A 19,341-nucleotide genomic window follows, 5' to 3' on the forward strand; every position below is an offset into this window, starting at 1 on the left:
AGATGCAGAATACTAAGAAAACAAAAACCTCTGTGTAATGTTTATTTGCAATCTATCAATGTCTAAGTACTGGCATAAGATTGTTTGAAGCTTTGATCTTGTCTAGCACATTGCCTCTACCCATGCTGATCATCTTGTGTACTTTGACATTTTAATGTTATGCTAATATGCTTTTTCTACATATCCCAACCACTGGTAGAAATGGAAAACAGAGTATACAATCTTTGAACAATTCCAAAAAAAAAAAATAAAACAACTTGGAACAATCATTGCAGCTGCTTCTCCTCCAATAAGATTCAGTGAATGGGTAGCATGTAGGACGAAAGACTCGTTTTGATTTGCCCACTGAATTCAGTTTTGAACAGCATTGTGTGCTACAGCCATTAGCTCTGTTCTCGTTGCTTTGTCCCCTTCAATCAGCTGGATCTAAATAGGTTTTTTTAGCTCTTCTAAATAACTTCCATAATATCCTCCCTAGTTTTGGTGTGGATGTCAATTAAATCTATAACATTCGCAATAACCTTTTGCTCTGTCTTTCAAAACCTCTGCATACATAAACACCTGAGACATTTGTTCCATCAGGAGAGGTCTGAAATGCAATAAAACATAATAGAGACGTAATCAGGTTTATTAACCTTGTAAAAAATAGCCTGCCATACTTTTCTTATGATCCTACTAAAATTCATTTTGAATTCAGTTTCCGTATGTCACCTTTGTGGCACAAGCTTTAATAGCTTTCACACGGTCTTGCAACACACTATCCATACCTTGCAAGCAATTCCAGTAAATGTAAAAAATTACCATTACAAGAAATTGTCTAAGTTCTCGCTTGAACCTCTCAAAGCTTAACATCTCTCACCTAAATACAGCAGAATATCCAAGAGATGAGAGTATTGTGCCACATGCCCTTCTGCATCCTGTAGCAGGTTTACATACCTTTTTCAATTGTGCAGTCCTTTTCCAGCTGTTCTGCAAGTTCCATCCAGCAAGTGATTTGCCTCTATATATTCCTTCAGATGTTCATGTTGGCATTCTCACTTGCTATAAGGAAAAGTTTGGGTGCACAGTTTTGTGGTTCATAAAGGAAGATGAGGAATTTAGCTGAAAAAGCAAACAAGTAAAATGTAACAAGGAGGCAAGCATCTAACTGTACATTAATGAAGATCACTGGCAATTAACATTAGTAGTATTAGCAAAGACTCACCATTTTAATAGTTGCCTTGTTTTAAATTAACAGGATTGTTTTCTGCAAAAAAATAGTGAACAGAATCTGTCACTTGTGGCTAAGTAGCCAGATCTACCTTGTCAGAGTTCAAATTCTTCCCCACGCTTTCAATAATCGAACCAATTTCAGCATCCACATCCATAACTATTGCACTAACAAACAGGCAACTTTCTGTCCCAGACTCAAACTCTAGGGCTCAACTATTCAATGCCAAGCTCTGTGCCAGAATCAGATGTTCCAGCACTCAATGAGCCTGAGAAATCCAAATCAACATCCTCACTAGCTAAGGAAGGTCTAAAAGTGTAAGTAGCAGAAACATCCGATGATTGTTCACCAGGAACATGGCCAAACTTTTCACTTTTCAAGAAACTATGTAGACCACTTGCACTTTTCTGATCTTTTTTCAAAGGCCTGCTGCAGCTTGCACTTTTGAGCACCATTTTTGTGCTTGTAGGTATTCATGGTGGAAATCACTGTTGACCATAAGAATTCACCCACCAAGCTCTTCGTGAATGAATTGCTAGCATTGGAAATGACTGAGTGTGTGAAAGGTCTAGCTAATATTTCTGTGAAGCTCTGAGAAATCGGGTCAAAGGTCATATGTCTGTGAAACTCAGGGCTAAAACAGGTGAAACTAAGCCAGAGCTCAGGAATGCAGATATAAGGTCAGTTGAGAGCAAGTGACGGAAGCAGTTGTAGAAAAGGCTAGGGCACCATGACAGAAGAGAAGAGTGAGAAGTTTAAAAAAAAAAAAAAGTGGGGGGGCTGAGGCACCTTTATGGTACTAGGTCTGATCCTCTGGAACTGATCCTTTGCACGCCTCTGCTAGGGAAGACATCCCCTTAATAGTTGGCATGCAGGACGAAGGATGGTGCATTCTATAGCAACTCTACTACTAAGTAGTGTTCAATTATAGCTCCATGTGGAACATATTAGTTACTGGTAATGTTCATTTGAAGTGTGTGCTTGTAGTCCAGATAACAAATCATGGTTTACTGAATGAAAATAACATAGTGTTTATGGCTGTCCTGAAGAGAGGAGGAAGGAGGTGTTTTATGGATTGTGGGATAATGAGTTGTTCAGAGCGCTTTTGTGTACTCTAGCAGGTTATGGGTTGTCACATCGTGTTTAATGGTCAGTTTTTAGGAGGCAACACAGGAAAAGCTAGTTCTGTCCCAGTAGACTAACAGCATGGCTCAGTATCTTCAAATTCTTCTTTGGTAGCTCTCCACCACTAATCTCTGCCTAATCTCTGTTGAGGCATAATCTGTTCCCATTCTAGTGTATGTATAAAAATAACCCTTCAAAAATATCTATGTAAAACAAAAATACATATTTGAACTACTTTCCTTGAAATACAATGCTGTCCCAAAATCTGTATTCTCTACCCACTGATAACTGTTGTGTACTGCATCTTCTCTACCCACCATAGTCAAATGTTTCTATGACTGATTTAGACTGTAAGATCCTTGGAACAGGAAGTGTATTACATCTCTAAAATGCTGTGTGCTCATCAATGGTATAATAAATGCATTTCAGAAAATGAGTAAATTCTTTCCACACACAAATAAATGTTACGCTTAGATTTTCCAAAATTACCTATGGAATACGTTTCACAATGGTAGCTGTGATAGTCTGTATCAGCAAAAAAAAATGAGGAGTACTTGTGGCACCTTAGAGACCAACAAATTTATTTGGGCATAAGTCAGCGGCACTGCTATGGGTACTCGCATGACCTCACAGTATGCCAACATTTTTATGGCTGACTTAGAACAACGCTTCCTCAGCTCTCGTTCCCTAACGCCCCTATTCTACTTGTGCTACATTGATGACATCTTCATCATCTGCACCCATGGAAAAGAAGCCCTTGAGAAATTCCACCATGATTTCAACAATTTCCATCCCACCATCAACCTCAGCCTGGACCAGTCCACACAAAAGATCCACTTCCTAGACATTACAGTGCTAATAAGCGATGGTCACATAAACACCACCCTATACCGGAAACCTACTGACCGCTATACTTACCTACATGCCTCCAGCTTTCATCCAGACCACATCACACCATCCATTGTGTACAGCCAAGCTCTAAGATACAACCACATTTGCTCCAACCCCTCAGACAGAGACAAACACCTACAAGATCTCTATCAAGTGTTCTTACAACTAAAGAACAATACCCACCTGCTGAAGTGAAGAAACAGATTGACAGAGCCAGAAGAATACCCAGAAATCACCTACTCCAGACAGGCCCAATAAAGAAAGTAACAGAATGCTACTAGCCATCACCTTCAGCCCCAAACTAAAACCTCTCTAGTGCAACATCAAGGATCTACAACCTATCCTGAAGGATGATCCCTCACTCACATATCTTGGGAGACAGGCCAGTCCTCGCTTACAGACAGCCACCCTCTCCTCCCCAACCTGAAGCAAAAACTCACCAACAGCCACACACCACACAACAAAAACACTAACCCAGGAACCTATCCTTGCAACAAAGCCCGTTGCCGACTCTGTCCACATATCTATTCAAGAGACACTATCATAGGGCCTAATCACATCAGCCACACCCTCAGAGGCTCATTCCCCTGCACATCTACCAAAGTGATATATACCATCATGTGCCAGCAATGCCTCTCTGCCATGTACATTGGCCAAACCGGACAGTCTCTACGCAAAAGAATAAATGGACACAAATCAGATGTCAAGAATTATACCATTCAAAAACCAGTCGGAGAACACTTCAACCTCCCTGGTCACTCAATTTCAGACCTAAAAGTCGCAATTCTCCAACAAAAAACTTCAAAAACAGACTCCAATGAGAAACTGCAGAATTGGAATTCATTTGCAAATTGGACACCATTAACTTAAGCTTGAATAAAGACTGGGAGTGGATGAGTCATTACACAAAGTAAAAACTACTTCCCCATGCTAATTTCAAATACAACAAGCAGTCCATCTAGCAGAATAAAATGGACAAGTTAATAGACTTGCTAGAGTTCTCTGGAACTCTATATTGGATGAATGGGGAGCAAGTAACAGGCTGGCATCGGGAAACGTTTCTAGAGCACATGGTGATTCAAGATTGCTCATCTGTCAGAGTGTTTTGGTGTGAAGACGTTTCTTAGAACTTTCTGATGCTTCTCAAGATTGTTTACCAAGTCAGTATTTAAATGTCAGTTGTCTTCCTAAAACGTACAGACATTATACAGATGTCAAAGTTTAGAAAAAGTCTTGCTGAGCAGTTCTTTACCTGATGGAGTCTTTCTTTCAGACAGTCGTCTTTATATTCATCCAAGGGAATTGCCCTTGCATCAAGCAGCTCTTGAGCTGTATTGGGCAGGTTAAATCATACTTCATAGGATGTCATAGCTTCAGAGAAGACATTATCAAGATGACTTGTTTTCCTAGAAGCTTATGAGTGGCTGTTTTGTCCTTGCCTTTGATCCAAGACATAATCTGCTACCTGTGGTAGCAAACAAAATTACAGAGAGTAAGAATATGGCAATCTTGGTTTTCCTGTCCTGACTACTCAGTAGATTTACTAACCTTATCAGCTCTCCCTACAGAAATTCCTTTCTTCCAGTTTCCTATAGACTCGGCTGTACATCCTGACCTGGATGTGCTTTCATTGATGGAATAGTTTGAGGGTGAACTTGGGATATTTAGATGTGAGTTACTCAAAACTTGTATCCAGTCTTTTTATTAAAATGTTGACAGGGCTTTTATGTCTGTCTTACATTGCAGAAGTTCGGGTTCTTGGGTAAAAAAAAATTTTGAGTGACTCAAGCATGTCTGTATGGCATGGCAAGCCAGAGTGAATTTACCACACATCATCTTGCTGCATGCTGACTCTGTGGACACTGCTAAACTGCAGTGAATGTCTAAGGTCTAGTCCACTGTCCAGGACTTCTACTGTGCTGTTGAAGTGCCTATATGGTGAATTATTGCACAGCAAGCTGGTGCGCTGTAGATTCAGACCCTGGCTTGCCATGCAGTAACTCACCATGTAGACAAGCTCTAAGTCAGTTTTGAAAATTGGATATAGGCCGGTGGTTCTCAAACTTTTGTGTTGGTGACCACTTTCACATAGCAAGTCTCTGAGTGTGACCCTCCTTATAAATTAAAAACCCTATATATATATAATTTAACACCATTATAAATGCTGGATGCAAAGCAGGGTTTGGGGTGGAGGCTGACAGCTTGTGACTCCTCAGAATAACCTCGTGACCCCCTGAGGGGTCCCGACCCCCAGTTTGAGAACCCCTGATGTAGGCTGTTAAATCACTTGGGCGCTTTTGAGAATCTTATCTCTAGTGCAAGATCTAAGTTTTATTACATGCAGATGTCTTTTAATTCCTGAGCCTTGTTAGGAACGCTATGAATTAGGGGGATCTTATCAGTCCAGACTGGATTCTATATTGCTTGTAGCATACAACTGGCCTATGGGGTGTGTGTGTGTGTGTGTGTGTGTGTTTTTGGTTGTGACCCCTCATAAAACCTGGATTCAGTTTCAGTGTAGTGCTCTGGAATCTGAATCTAGTTGTAAAGGAAACAGCCTTCCTCTGGTTTAACTGCTTGGCTCAGTTTCTCTTTTGTTTTAGTTTTCCTTTTCAAAATATTTATATTTATAGATCACCTTTCATTTTGAAGGATCCATAAGCCTTTCATAAATATATGTGAGCTTCAACACTGAGGAGAGTGGATGGTTGGGACATAGTACTTGATATAGCAGTGAAGGCCGAGGTGCTAGTTTGGTCAAGGACATTGAGACAAACCCATCATGAAAAATACAGTAAAATTTTCAATATTTATGCAGAGAAAAGACATATTTTGTCTCGCCCAAAAGATCCTGTATTGAGTATACCTTACCAGAAATTCAGACATTGCTCTTTCCAGTCTCCCAAATGGACAACTGATCATTAGCATTACTGTAATGCACTCATACTCAAAATGTGGGGAGACTGTTGTCCTGTCATCACACAGTTTATATATTTCCATTTAGAGACATTGCAGAAGCCACTTACTCTCCTTTTGTACGTCAAGGATTCAAATTACTTGATCTTTAAGCAGCTTTATATCTTTATAACTTGAAGGTCAAAGTTGGGATCCTTCATCTTCTACTCTTAGTTAACTTGAACTATTTTTCTCAGAAGCAAGAATGTGAGGAGGCCAAATGCTGGAATTATTATTCAAGCAAAATGCCAACTGAATTCTGTAGGTATTTAGACTGGCTAAAAGTGTGACTCATAGGTTGTCAGGTGAACCCCCCCCATAAACAGAGGCTCCTTTTGCAGCCTTCTGTGATAGTCTGGTTAAACTCATCTTACAGTGTTGGTGGCTTTGCATGAACAGGGGGAATCTCCTTCAATGAAGTTCTCATTTTGTCTAGCAAGGAACAATCTTTACTATGCATGTCCAGTTGTAAGCCGTTCAGTTTCCTAGAGAGACTAGTTACGTAGGTTTCTGCATGAAGGGGAGTAAGTTTTTAGTTTATCTCCATCTATACAGGATCACAGTAAAACCTCCCTACATTTGCCAGTTGATACCGATTTCAGTAGATACCCCAAAAGGAAGACTTTTTATGAATAAGGATGAACTCTCTCCATGGTTTTTAAGAGTTCATATTACAAGTATAGAAGGAAGTAACAAAGGGAACCCAGGAGAGTTGATCCATATCCGTGCCATATCTCCTATCCGTGAAGTCATTACACGGGACCATGTATAACAGACATGCTGGTCTGATTCCAGACAGTTTCATATTTCTTCGTGTAACAAGTATTCAGAACGATTTGGGTATTTTAATGTAGAATGACTCTTGCTACAAGCTTGCTTTAGAGAGGAGACTATTGAAAAGTTTACATCCTTCATTCTGTGTGGGTAAAATATTCTAAAATAGATTAGCTGCTCTTTCCCTCCCTTTCATTGTCATGATTTTACCATAGCAGAACATCCTTTGATCATTTTGGAAGTTTAAAGCAGGTTCTTATCAAAATCCTAGACTTCTAACATTCTTCACATTCAGGCGACAACCTATTACCCAAACTAGAAGTCTTCTGAAAGCTGTTTTAGAACTGTTCAGTGACCAGTGTGAGATTTAAGTAATTGGTGGTCTCAATCCAGATCCTAGTGGCCAAGCAGCGCATTAAGACCCGTACTCATAGGTGTGGAAATTTATTCCCCAACTGATTGGTAGCAGCAGTAAAGAAGCCATGTTCTAAGTAAGTCTAAACTCTGAACTGTGTCCCTGCTGGTATTTGCTCTCTAGGCTAGGATACATTGATATGACATCATGGGGAAGTTTGCAGTGCCCTTGTGCTTTGCCTGTTTTTTTGGGTAAAGGGTTTCAGTTTCCAGAGCTCTTTTCATAAAAATTCAATGAAATGCTTTAAAGTCCATCTACTGGTTTTCATAATCAGGGTACTAGGGTTGTCTGTATTGTTGAGTCACAACCACCTTTTGCATGTTTGCTTTTTTAAAAAACGCATGGTTTGCTTTCTTGAGTGACTGGAGTCCATTTCACATATTCTTCCATTATTGTATTTCATGTCTGTCTTCATCTAGGAAGATAGTTGGAATTAGTCTTCTGACTATTAATTTGGACAGGTGGAAGACCTTTTGTCTAGTTCCATGAGTTCTGTTGTAAATGGCTTCAAAATTGTCTTATGTTTTGAAATTTCCTTTAAGGCCCCATTCTTTTTTTCTTTCAAGAAAGAGCTGTGGCAGCCTTGAACGTAAATATTTGTTTTGCCTTTGAATGTTTTTTCATTAAGCTGATTTCCTGTTGCTTGATGGATGCCTTTGACCCTTCCCAAGGAAAGTGTCGGAGTTCAGTATCATGATGTGGTTGAAGGTATGTGCTAGAGGAATATAGGTTGGAAGGTACCATGGGTCTCTGTCTAAAACCTCTGCACTTGTTCTGCCACAACAGTGTCTGCTTTGTGGGATAAAAACAGGGAGTGTCAATGGAAGAGTTTTGCAAAACATAATTTTTCATTTTTATGAAATTCACCAAACTGTATGCACAGACTTCAGTGGCTGACTTCTGTTGCAATGGTTTGCTTACAAATACTCTACCTCTGCCTTAGTTGTTTTCCTTTCCTTTCCAAGGCGTTGTTAGTTAGAGCCTCATAGTCGGGATTGAAGGGAAACAGTCTCAGATAAATTTTACTTGCAAATTGTTTCCTATTCCACCAATCCAGAGATCATCCTGAGATGTTCTACCTATTTTAGCTTAGTTCTAGACTGAGGGATGTTAGGAGTGGCCTGGTTTCTCTCCTTCTTTTTCGTAGCCAAGGAAGTATCGACTGGGGATGCTGGAGGAGAGGATAGTTCCGGTGGGATCAAAGGCACGAAAATCAAAGAACGCTATTGGCTGTCTGGCTGACAGGTGTAAAACAGGAGTACCCATCAATATGGTTTGGTGGAACAGAGTCACAGAAAACAATTTTCAGGTAAAATTACTTTTTACTAGTCACTTTTCAGTATCTTGGATGCTTTATTTTACATTTTTAAAAAAATGTTGGAAACAGTTACTCAAAGCAGGGGTTGAAATTGGGCCAGAAGCTCAAACAATAAAATAAGTGTAGTTGCCCCCAGGACAAATGCTCTCTGGCATTTTATTGTCTGTCCCCGCTCCCATTCAGAGGTTTGGTTTTGTTTGTTTGTTTACTGTTCTAATTTGTGGAGGAGATAACAGACTTGCATTCTTTCTAACCTATTAAAATAAGACACCATACTTTACATTTCTGAGTGAGGTACATTTCTGATGGAAAGAGTTTAGTTATATCCATCGCAAACATCTAATATTGTAGGCTTTTTTGCATTGAATATTAAAGTAGAAAAGTTTAAATGCACAAAAGTCAGAAAACTTCACAATTTAACTTTGCTATTTGAACCTTCTAAATTTCCTGGCTGTCTTGTGCATTTAAATTGTCAAATTCAACATTGTATTAATAGTTCCTCCTCTTCTTCTTCCCCCCCATCCCCCTGAATTACCATCAACTCAGTTTTTAAGAGAGGAGAGATTGTGCAGTGTTGAAGGTTATGATTGTATAAACTTGATAAAGTTAGAACTGAAAAGAGGTACTTAGAATGGAATGATCGTATTAACCTTAACTATTGTGTTGTAACTAGAGTTACCACCTGGTTGGTATTTGACCAGCCTGGCTTTTTTTATGAATTTGCCAGTAAAATAATTTAATCTGACAGTTTTTTTAATGTAGAACTAAAGATTTCCATTATTATCACAATACACTAGGATATCTAATGTTAAAAGTTTGTGTCCAGCTAAAAATGCTGCAGTGTTCCCACTTACACAGTTTAAGTAAGAAAATGATGTTATCATTATCTTATCTGTGTGTTATCTCGCTAGATACTCAAGTTGCTCTTGAAGAGGCCAGTGTTACTGAGTTGCCTTGTGGTTGTGGAGGGCGAGGGGTGCCATTTTTTTGTATTTCAGAAGTGGTAACCCTAGGTGTAATTCCTATTGCTTAAAACTTCCGTAACACTTGCGATTAATGTTTGCTCTGAGAACAGTCTTCTACCTCACAGTGGTGTTGAGGTATTATTTTCCTATTTGAGTTAGAAAGATAAAGGTTAAATGACTTGCTTAAGGCATGCAGTGAATCAGTGGTAGAGGTGGAATTAGAACTCTGAAGCTCTCAGGCTTTTGTTCAATATATCAGTCTGTTTTGTGACTCGTAGGGGCACAAACCGCACATAATTCACTAGGGGCCACCTGCTAGGTGAGAGGAAGAGGGGGAATGGCAGAATTCCCATCCCCAAACTCAACAGGGAAAGGCAAGGAAGGAGTTGCCCGCTCTTTCTCCCTCCTGCTCCTGCAGTTGCCACCTCTTCTCCTTTTCCATTGTAATTTAGTTTGGGATTTTCATCTGGTCCATTTGCCCAGCTCTAGAGTAAGAAAGCTAAAAATGCTATGGGGGAGGCAGTGGACTAGAAACCTAAATATTCAGGCCTCCTCCTTGCCACCCTTCTGTTCTAAGTTTTTCCCTCCTGAATTGTAAAGGAGTGAGGTTCTTTGGTCCTAGTAGTGCCCCCAGGTCTTTGAGTTTAAATTGGCAATAGGCTGGGACTGCAGTGTGGGTCAAGGGGCTTGGAAGGGCAGAGGAACAATATCCCATAAATCCAAGTTCCTTACTACACATAGCCAGGGCCAGTGCAACAGTTGGTTATTAATGTGGCACATAAGACGTGAGGCTGTGTATTCTACAGTGTGCTTTCCTGCTTGAAGATACTTTCTTTGAGAGAGAGAAAGAGCGAGAGCACTCTTTGTGGATGACGAAGGGAAGACTATTCCAGGTGTAGAGGGCAGAATACATGAATCAGAGCAGGAAGATGAGACAAAAGGAGTTGTATGGTGAAAAGCATAGGGAAGGAAAGAGAAAAATGGAGAGATGAGCAGAGACTTTAGGTGAGAGCAAAATTGTATAGGGCCTTCTAGGTGGAGAATGAAAAGCTGAATTTCAGCTTTGGTTGAATTCTATAACAAGATTGTTCCTTATATATGTTGAAGTTCTAGTGAGTTTTTGTGAGGGTGACTTTGAAAGTACCGATATTAAACTTTTCTGTTTTAACACAAGGGGGAGAAGAGAAAATTATTCTTAAAAAAATAGAAACTAACTGTTAAATCACAAATAGGCAATAGTAATTGGGCAAGTTTGGTTCCTGAAATTACCTTTAAATTAACATGTTGAAACTGAGATTTCAAGTTGACTGTGTCCTAATTCAGCATGTCCATAATCCACAAATAAGGTTGATGCCTTACCAACATTTTGAAGATATGTAGTTCAAAAATAGCTTTTCTGGTCTGAAAATAGTGTAGGATGATTAAACAGTAGTGACTAGGGAGGGCATTTAGTGGTTACTGGAGGTGTTGAAAGCCTGTGCTGAAGCTAAAGTTCTTATCTTAGCCTCTTAACTCCCTGGAAGAACTCAGCCTCAAGTCATAATTGCTAATATAATTTATGAAAATATAATATACCGTTAAGGTGACTTGTACATTCAAATGGACATAGGGGTTTATTTGCAGGTTTTTCTTATCTGTTGAAGATCTATAACTAATACAAACCAGGATTCCAGCTTAACATTCCAATAACTTTTCATTTTGGTATTCTTAAAGTTCACATACTCATTTGAATGTACAGCCATTGAAATACCTGATTCGGATTGTGGAAACAGGATTAAATTTATTTGAAAGGTGCAACATAAGTGCTATCTTTAATATGTTGCTATGGTCAGAAAAGCAGCTGAAAGAGGACAGAAACTATTTAATATGGTCATGAATACACAAGGGTCAGATCAATTTTATGTTAGTGGCAGTAAGCTTATGCTACTTCTTACAGCTGTAAGCATTGCACAGTCAACACTGTTGTGCAGAAAGTGAGCTGGATTCTATTCAATTTTGTGCTTCAAAAGGTTACTAAATTCCTTTTCAGGACTAAATTCTACCCTCAGTTACAAAACATCCATGGCTACTTCAGTTCTGTCCCTTGTGTGTATGCAGAAAGTAGGGTGTATTATTACATGATCACACAACACGCATGCAGTAATATGAAATACTGTGTAAAATGGTAAGAAAAGGTTCAGTTTAAACATACAGCTCAACATACCTGTAACTGTTTTTTTGGGGGGAGGAGCAATACTATAATTCATGGTAAGAGTGATCTGCAGAAGAAATGGGTAGAGTCCATTTAATTTAGGAGAGATGTGTTGTTTGTTTCTATTAAACAGCCTAAACAGGCATTCTGCACAAATGGGGTGGTGGGGAGAGGTTTGTTTTTAATGTCCCTTGCAACCTCCAGTCTCAGGCTGGCTGCTCTGATGTTCCAGAGTGTTTAATTCTCAGATGTCATAATTATCAAAAAACTCAAATGGAATAGCAAGCACCTGCATAGGGACTTGGGTAAGTGAGGTTCATTATTGGGTACACCTGTCTGTTTTTAAAGATTACTTGGAATATAAAAACCATTTTGAAAAGCATGCCATAAAGGGAGATAACTGCCTCGAATAGCATGGGTACAGTGTAATGGAGTTCTTTCCGAACAGTGACCTTAAAGGATTATTCAGTTTGGGATGTTTGAACAGATCAGCATGAATTTGGAGGTGGTGGGTAGGAGTAGTAGTAACAATAATAAAAAAGATCAAAAAGGCTTTACTTCAGATTTTTAACAAGGTAAGTACATTCGACCGCATACTTCTGAAATAAATGGAATCTATATCTGCTTTGATCTGATAGGATTTGTGCATGGAGCTAATATAGCCATGCAGTACACCAGCCACAGCCTTTTAAAGGCACAACCCATATTTCTACAGCTATTTTTTACTATGCATACAGGAGACAAATTTGTTAAAGTATTCCTTTTGAACAATGTAGTTTTTTACTACCTGCTGCAATAGATTTGATTTAAATTAAATGTTGTCTCCCTTCTGGCCTGGTGCAGTAGGCTGTAACTGACTTCTTGGTGCAGAAAGTGAGGTGGTAGCACCAGAATGTTCTCATGTTCACACCGCACCATGCTATATTTATCAGTCTGCTAGGGGGGAAATCTACAGTGTTCATTAACGACAACATATGTGTACATTTTACATTCAGTTAAGTTTCTGTTGAACACTGTTTCTGTGTCCCCACTTTAGACTTTTGAAACTGGCCTTTGTCATAGAAAATCTGACACACACAAAATCCTCATTTATTGTCTGAACTATTTTACAGCTAGTCAGAATAAAGCATTAGAAAATACACAGTTGGGAACTATTCTGCACTAGCAGGGGGATGGACAATAAGAGAGGAATGGTCTTGAGGATAAGACATTGGCCAGGAGCTCTGGATTCAGTTTTCTGCTCTGCTACCTATTGGACAAATCACTTAAATGGTGGTGTTGGCTTACTTTTAGTGCTTGATTGAAATTTCAGAACTACAGCCAGTACTTCATGGGTTTGTTTGTTTTTTAAAAGTCACACTGTTCCATTACTTTATCCATACTCTTTGAGCAGCAGACATCCCTTGTAGATGATCATAATGGTCCCTTCAGGCCTTAAAGTCTGAGTCTGTTAGGTTCTCTAAATATATTCAGTAAATGGCTTTGTGAATCTTTTCTTCTACCTTCCTGTCACTGTTCAAGGAAACTGCATCTGCATGCCCTCTACCCCTGCTTCCCCCTCCTCCCTGGTCCATTAAGGGCATCCACTGTAGACTCCTGGCTCCTCAGCCATCACCTCTCCTGTGCAGAGACTCACTTCTGTTTCCCTCCTGACCCAGGGGATCTTTTCAGGGATTGGTTCTTGGCCATACATTATTTAATACTTTTATCAATGCCTGGAAGAAAACACAAAATCATCACTGATAACATTTGCGGATTACACAAAAATTGGTGGAGTGGTAAATAATGAGGAAGAATTCACTGTTTCAGAGTGATCTGGATTGCTTGGTAAGCTGGGCATAAGCAAATATGTGTTTTAATACAGCTAAATGGAAAAGTATACATCTAGGAACAAAGAATATAGGCCTTGCTTATGAAGTGGGGGACTATATCCTGGGAAGTAGTTACTCTGAAAAAGATTTGGTGGTGGAGGTGGATAAGCAGCTGAAAATGAGCTCCCAGTGTGACTCTGTGGCCGAAAGAGCTAATGTGATCCTATGATATAAACGGTAGAATCTTGAGTAGGAGAAGAGACGTTATTTTACCTTTTTTCAGCACTGGTGCAACTTTTGGTTTAGTACTGTGTCCAGTTCTGGTGCCCAAAATTGAAGAAGGATGTTGAGAAACTGGAGAAAGTTCAGAGAAGAGTCACGATAATGAGTAAAGGATTAGAAAACATGCCTTATAATGTCAGACTTTCGTTTAACAAAGAGAAGGTTAAGGGATGACTTGATTTACAGTCTGTAGGTATCTACATGGAATTTAATAGTGGGCTCTTCCGTCTAGCAGAGAAAGGTATAACAGAACCCAGTGGCTGGAAGTTGAAGCTAAACAAATTCAGACTAGAAATAGGCATACATTTTTAACGGTGAGAGTAATTAACTGCTGGAATAATTTATGAAGGGTCATGGTGGCTTCTCCATCACTGGCAATTTTTAAATCAAGATTGGATGCTTTTCTAAAAGTATTATTTATTTATTTATTTATTTTTTATTCTAAAAGATTGGATGCTTTTTTAGGAATTATTCTGGGGTAGTCTTATGGCCTGTACTATACAGGAGGACAGACTAGATGATCACAGTGTTCCCTTTTGGCCTTAGAATCTCTGGAGCAAGCACATTTATTCTTAAGGTGAAAGCATAAGAGAAAATATACTAAAAACAGGAAAAGAAGCTACACGCATGCTAAAAAGCTTACCCCCAACTCGAGCACAAGGGTCTGGTAGGTGTCAGTCCTTCAAACCCTTTTTTGCAAGGATTGTGACTCCTTCTTGGACAGCAGGTCCTATCTGCTTGCTGGATCAGAAAGAAGGCCCTGGGGTAGTTTAAAATCAAGCTGTTTTATCCAAAAGGCCTTCCTTTGTCTTTTGGTTTGTGGAGAATCCAGTTTGACCTAATATGTGAGCTGCCCCAGAGGTGATACCTCTCTGAGGCAGAACTACAACCTGACTGGTTTGCCTTAATCAGCATCCACTATTTTTAGTTCCTGGGGGAGCTGTGGTAGCCCTCCCTCTGGGAGTACAACACAATCCTACATATAAACCCTTTGTTTAAAACAATGGACCCCAAATATACTTGAACTTAATTCAGTAAGGTTTCCCAAGGATATGTAGGAAATTGCCGTTGTCACGCTGCTCTTTCTTGCTTCTAGGTTACTCTTACTCTGATTGACTAGCAATTTTAGCCCCAATTTTTGAGTTTGTTTAATCTGAGGCAAAGCGTTATTGAAATAATATGCTTTGCAAACCACTGCCTTAATCTTGTGGATGCAAGATAGCATCTTTAATTACCTTCTTCTTTACAGCATTGTCCTCTCTTCTGATTATAGGTTTTGTTTTGTTTTTTAATGATTATCAAAAAAACCTAGGTGTTTAGAAGCTGGTAAAATTCCTTGTGCTACTATTTCTAAATTTAAAAACTTTGAACTTGCAAGAGAGAAGCTAGCAGTAAAGAGCTCCCCCTTCTCCCAACAGGTTTCTTAATGTGCTGGTGGTGTGGATAAGTAGCTGAACATGAGCTCTGTGTGCCTCTGCTTACACAATTCTTATAAGAAATTCAGAACCTATTAAAATTTTTCAAAAAAGTATCTCAGAAATGTGGTTAGGAATACCTCTTTCTTTCTGAACATGTTAACGCCAAATACATGTTGGTTACTCACAATCTAAAGGATGTTATTCAATCCAACTTCTGTCAGAAAACTCGGTAAAGTTCCACTCAGAAAACAGTAAAAATGACTTTGTGAGTTTCTGTATTGTGTGTTAGAGATTTTCATGTCAAATATGTTGAATTGCTGATCCTGCACCCTCTGCCAGGATTCAGAGGGTCAAACTGGGTTCTTTGTGGTTTTGCACATGACCACAAAAAAAAAGGACACTGCTTTCTGTGGAGTATCATAAGTGTAACAGACTGGAATGAAGTAAATTTTCTTTGTGTCTAAGAAAGTAAGTCTCCCCTCACTTTCAGTTAGGAAAAGACTTAAACGAAAGTGCAACAAGCCTGTCTTAAACCAAAATAAATGTTCTCTGCCTTTTTCAGCAGTTTAAATGGTTCTAAAAATCACACCTTAAATTAAACCATTGCAATTTCCACATGTAGTCAAGGGTGAAGTGTCCCTTCAGAGTGGAATCATTCTTATTTCAGTATAGTGTGTTAAACTAATCCACATAAAACTGTAGTGATGCACTTGTTTTCTTTCTGACTATTTAAAGCAATCCCATCCCCTTTTGGGCTGAAAACTCTTGACTTGGGCTTATTATTGACTCAGACTTAATCAAAAGTTTCTTAAAATTTAATTTGGTGTTTTGAGTTGCCAGAGTTTGACAAGGATGTTTTTTCAGGTATAAGAACCTTCTTGGGCACTTACTTAGAGCATTAATAACTGATTTCTTAATCTTTCATTCAAAATTAGCATATACCTGGTAGTTGGCATTGAGTACATTTTGTGAAGTTTGGAAAAGAACACTGAAATGAATAGCAAGCATAGACAAGTAACAGTGATATGTCACTTTCTTGACCATTTTGAATGTGCAGCCTGTCTATGTTAAACATGTAGTCATATATCTAAAAGCCAGAAAATGAAATAAAATTTCATTGATTTCAAGTGATTACAAATTAAAGATGCACATGTAACAAGGAACTCGGACGCAGAAAAATCACACTAATGTAATGTGGCACTATAGCTGAGAGCTTACACATTCAGGAAATTTGTCTGTTCTTAAAAGCTTTTGTCAACTGGTGTGTAACATGGCAGTTAAGCGAGCTCTGGGAACTAAACGTCCGATTTCCTGATCATGATGTTATATTAAATTATTAAAAAATATTGCTTGTTTGTGACTGTGTAGAACGTTTTACTGTTATAAACCATTATAATCAGAATTTTAACCTACTTGTTTTTCTGATCAATGGGTATGGAGCCAGGTGGGTTAGAAATTGGAAGCATGTTTAAATCCTCAAATCTCTTCTTTGACCAGCATAGAAGAGGCAGGTGAGTGAGTGAGTGACTAAAAAGGCCAATAGGATATTGCTATTCATCAAGCGATATAATGTCAAATCAAGGGTATTTTTTTGCAGTTTCATTATAAAGTACTATTTAGATTATATATGGAGAATAGCATCCAGATGCAGCCACCTAATTTGGATAAACTGAAGTATTCATAGAGTGACAAAAGTGGGAACATTCGGAGTAGAATTTCATTTTAAAATGTTTGAACCTACTGGTTGCTGTTATACAGACCAGAACTTGGGTACCTAAATTTGTGTAATATATTTAGGAATTTACAGTGGTATGATTTTATAGACAGTAGAATGGGCTTCCATTTGAGCTGAGGGAGTTAAGTATTAATCACTTGTGGGTTTTTGGAAGTTGCCCACTTTTTAGGAGGCAGTAGGGAATTTTTGCTGATCAGAGTTTCTTGGATGCATTTTTGGTTTTGACTGCATTTTGTTTTTGTTCATTGAAGGACAGGTGTTTTAATTTCACAAAATGTTTTGACATGGTAGAATTTTCATCACAGTATTGTAGACATGAAGGGTTCATGATCTGCTTGTAACTGTAAACTATTTTTCTATGGACTTTATCATTCTTTGAGATGATGCAATTTAATTTGATTCTACAAGCTTTTCACCTGTTTTCAGACACTGTTTGAATGATGTTGCTTGATGAATTTACAGTAGTAGTATTGTATTTGAAAACTCTTTTTCCCCTCAGTGCATCCTCTTTCTCTTCACTTTCTGCAGTCTCTTCATCTAACTGACTACATGCATGTTTGCCTGATCTTACTTCAGGCTGTTAAAGACCATATTTCATTCTACAGTTATTCCTCTACCTAAAACGTTCAGGTGTCTGTCTAGAACTTTCCCTTTGCGTTTAAATGCATTTAAAATTGCCGGTTATAATTAACTTTCATTTTATTTTCCTGTCTTGGTTTAGATTTTATTGATTTTTTTTTGTTACCCAGACTTTACAACTCCTTTAGCATCATAGATGAACACCTTTGTACCCTTATGAGTCCAGGTATTTTAATTCTCCTGTCTGCACTTTTGGTTGTGACTAAAATAGGACAGTTCTCTATTGACTGTGCTTCAGATTTAATATTCACACATATGCACAAATTGACTCCTACCTAAAACAGATTATTTTTTGGTATGAATTTATCTTGGTCATAGGGCTGGAATGTAGGAATGCAACAGAGCTCCATTCCAAATCCGTTGCTGGCTGTTGGACTATTTTTTGTGATTTTAAATTTTTGAGTATTATCTATCTTGTTGCAGTGTCCAGATTTAGCCTTCCTTTCTAGTAGTTTCAAATATTATATTCCACAGTGTGGCTGAAGTGTCTAACTGGAGGCTCATTTCTTTTAATTTATTTGTAATACCAGAAGCATTTAAAACAATGTTTTCAATAATTTTCTTCAGCGTCCATCTTTGTTGTCATGTCTTCCATCTAATGTGTGTGAAATGAACAAATGATTTTCTTTGGGACTTGGTTTTCTCACTTTTGTGGAAAAGTGTACAACTTAGTAACTTAACTAATCTAAATTATAAAACTCATAATCTTTTATTTCAACTACCTAAAAAAGTATGGTCCATACCTCATTTAATTGCTGTGAGGGTGTGGGTTTTTTAGTTTTGTTTTTTGTCAACCATTACCTTGTCAACAGCCTGCTGTCCATTCAAAGTTCTGCTGCTAACGTATTCTTTCTGATTTTTTCACTCTTTTTACCTCTTTTATTCAGGCAATTGTAGCAGTTCCCTTTGAATTTGAGAATGTATACTTAAATTTGCCAACTAACACTTAATGATCTTCAGGTTATACACCTCTGCTTGTAGAATTTTGTTCATTTTTATTTTTATTTTCTACTCTTAACTTCACATGTTTTCTGTCCACTTAAGTTTATTTTAGATGGATATCCTGTAGTGTACTTTATGCCCATCTAGAACCAGTTTATATTTTTTTCTCCTATGAAAAACATACTTTTTTAAAATGCAAGTTCAAAACCAATAATTTTAATTGTTTTAAAGAAAGTGTTCAAATGCCTTGCTTACTTCAGGGTGTTCAACTGTTGCCTGTTGTAGGGGACAATCTTGGTTCGAGCGATCATGAGCTAATTCAGTTCACACTGAATGGAAGGATTAACAAAAATAAATCTGCAACTAGGGTTTTTGATTTCAAAAGGGCTGACTTTCAAAAATTAAGGAAATTAGTTAGGGAAGTGGATTGGACTGAAGAATTTATGGATCTAAAGGCAGAGGAAGCCTGGGATTACTTTAAATCAGAGCTGCAGAAGCTATCGTAAGCCTGCATCCCCAGAAAGGGGAAAAAATTCATAGGCAGGAGTTGTAGACCACGCTGGACGAGCAAGCATCTCAGAGAGGTGATTAAGGAAAAGCAGAACGCATACAGGGAGTGGAAGATGAGAGGGGTCAGCAAGGAAAGCTACCTTATTGAAGTCAGAACATG

The 19,341-nt window shown here is 38.4% G+C and overlaps 1 protein-coding gene across 3 annotated transcripts in view; it reads left to right on the plus strand.

The window, feature by feature from the left end:
* The window catches only part of PAN3 (poly(A) specific ribonuclease subunit PAN3), a 121,665-nt gene that overhangs the window by 51,422 nt on the left and 50,902 nt on the right, over window positions 1-19,341 (plus strand). For 2 of the 3 annotated variants that reach the window (XM_084631810.1, XM_084631809.1), the window contains exon 5: window positions 8,518-8,679. The exons of the other annotated variant lie outside the window; for it this stretch is intronic. In XM_084631810.1, the coding sequence (XP_084487936.1) occupies window positions 8,518-8,679 (162 nt within the window). The remainder of the gene's footprint in view (window positions 1-8,517; window positions 8,680-19,341) is intronic. 3 annotated transcript variants of the gene reach the window in all.

Source organism: Lepidochelys olivacea (assembly GCF_965140295.1).
Source record: "Lepidochelys olivacea isolate rLepOli2 genome assembly, chromosome: 1".
Taxonomy (NCBI): domain Eukaryota; kingdom Metazoa; phylum Chordata; order Testudines; family Cheloniidae; genus Lepidochelys; species Lepidochelys olivacea.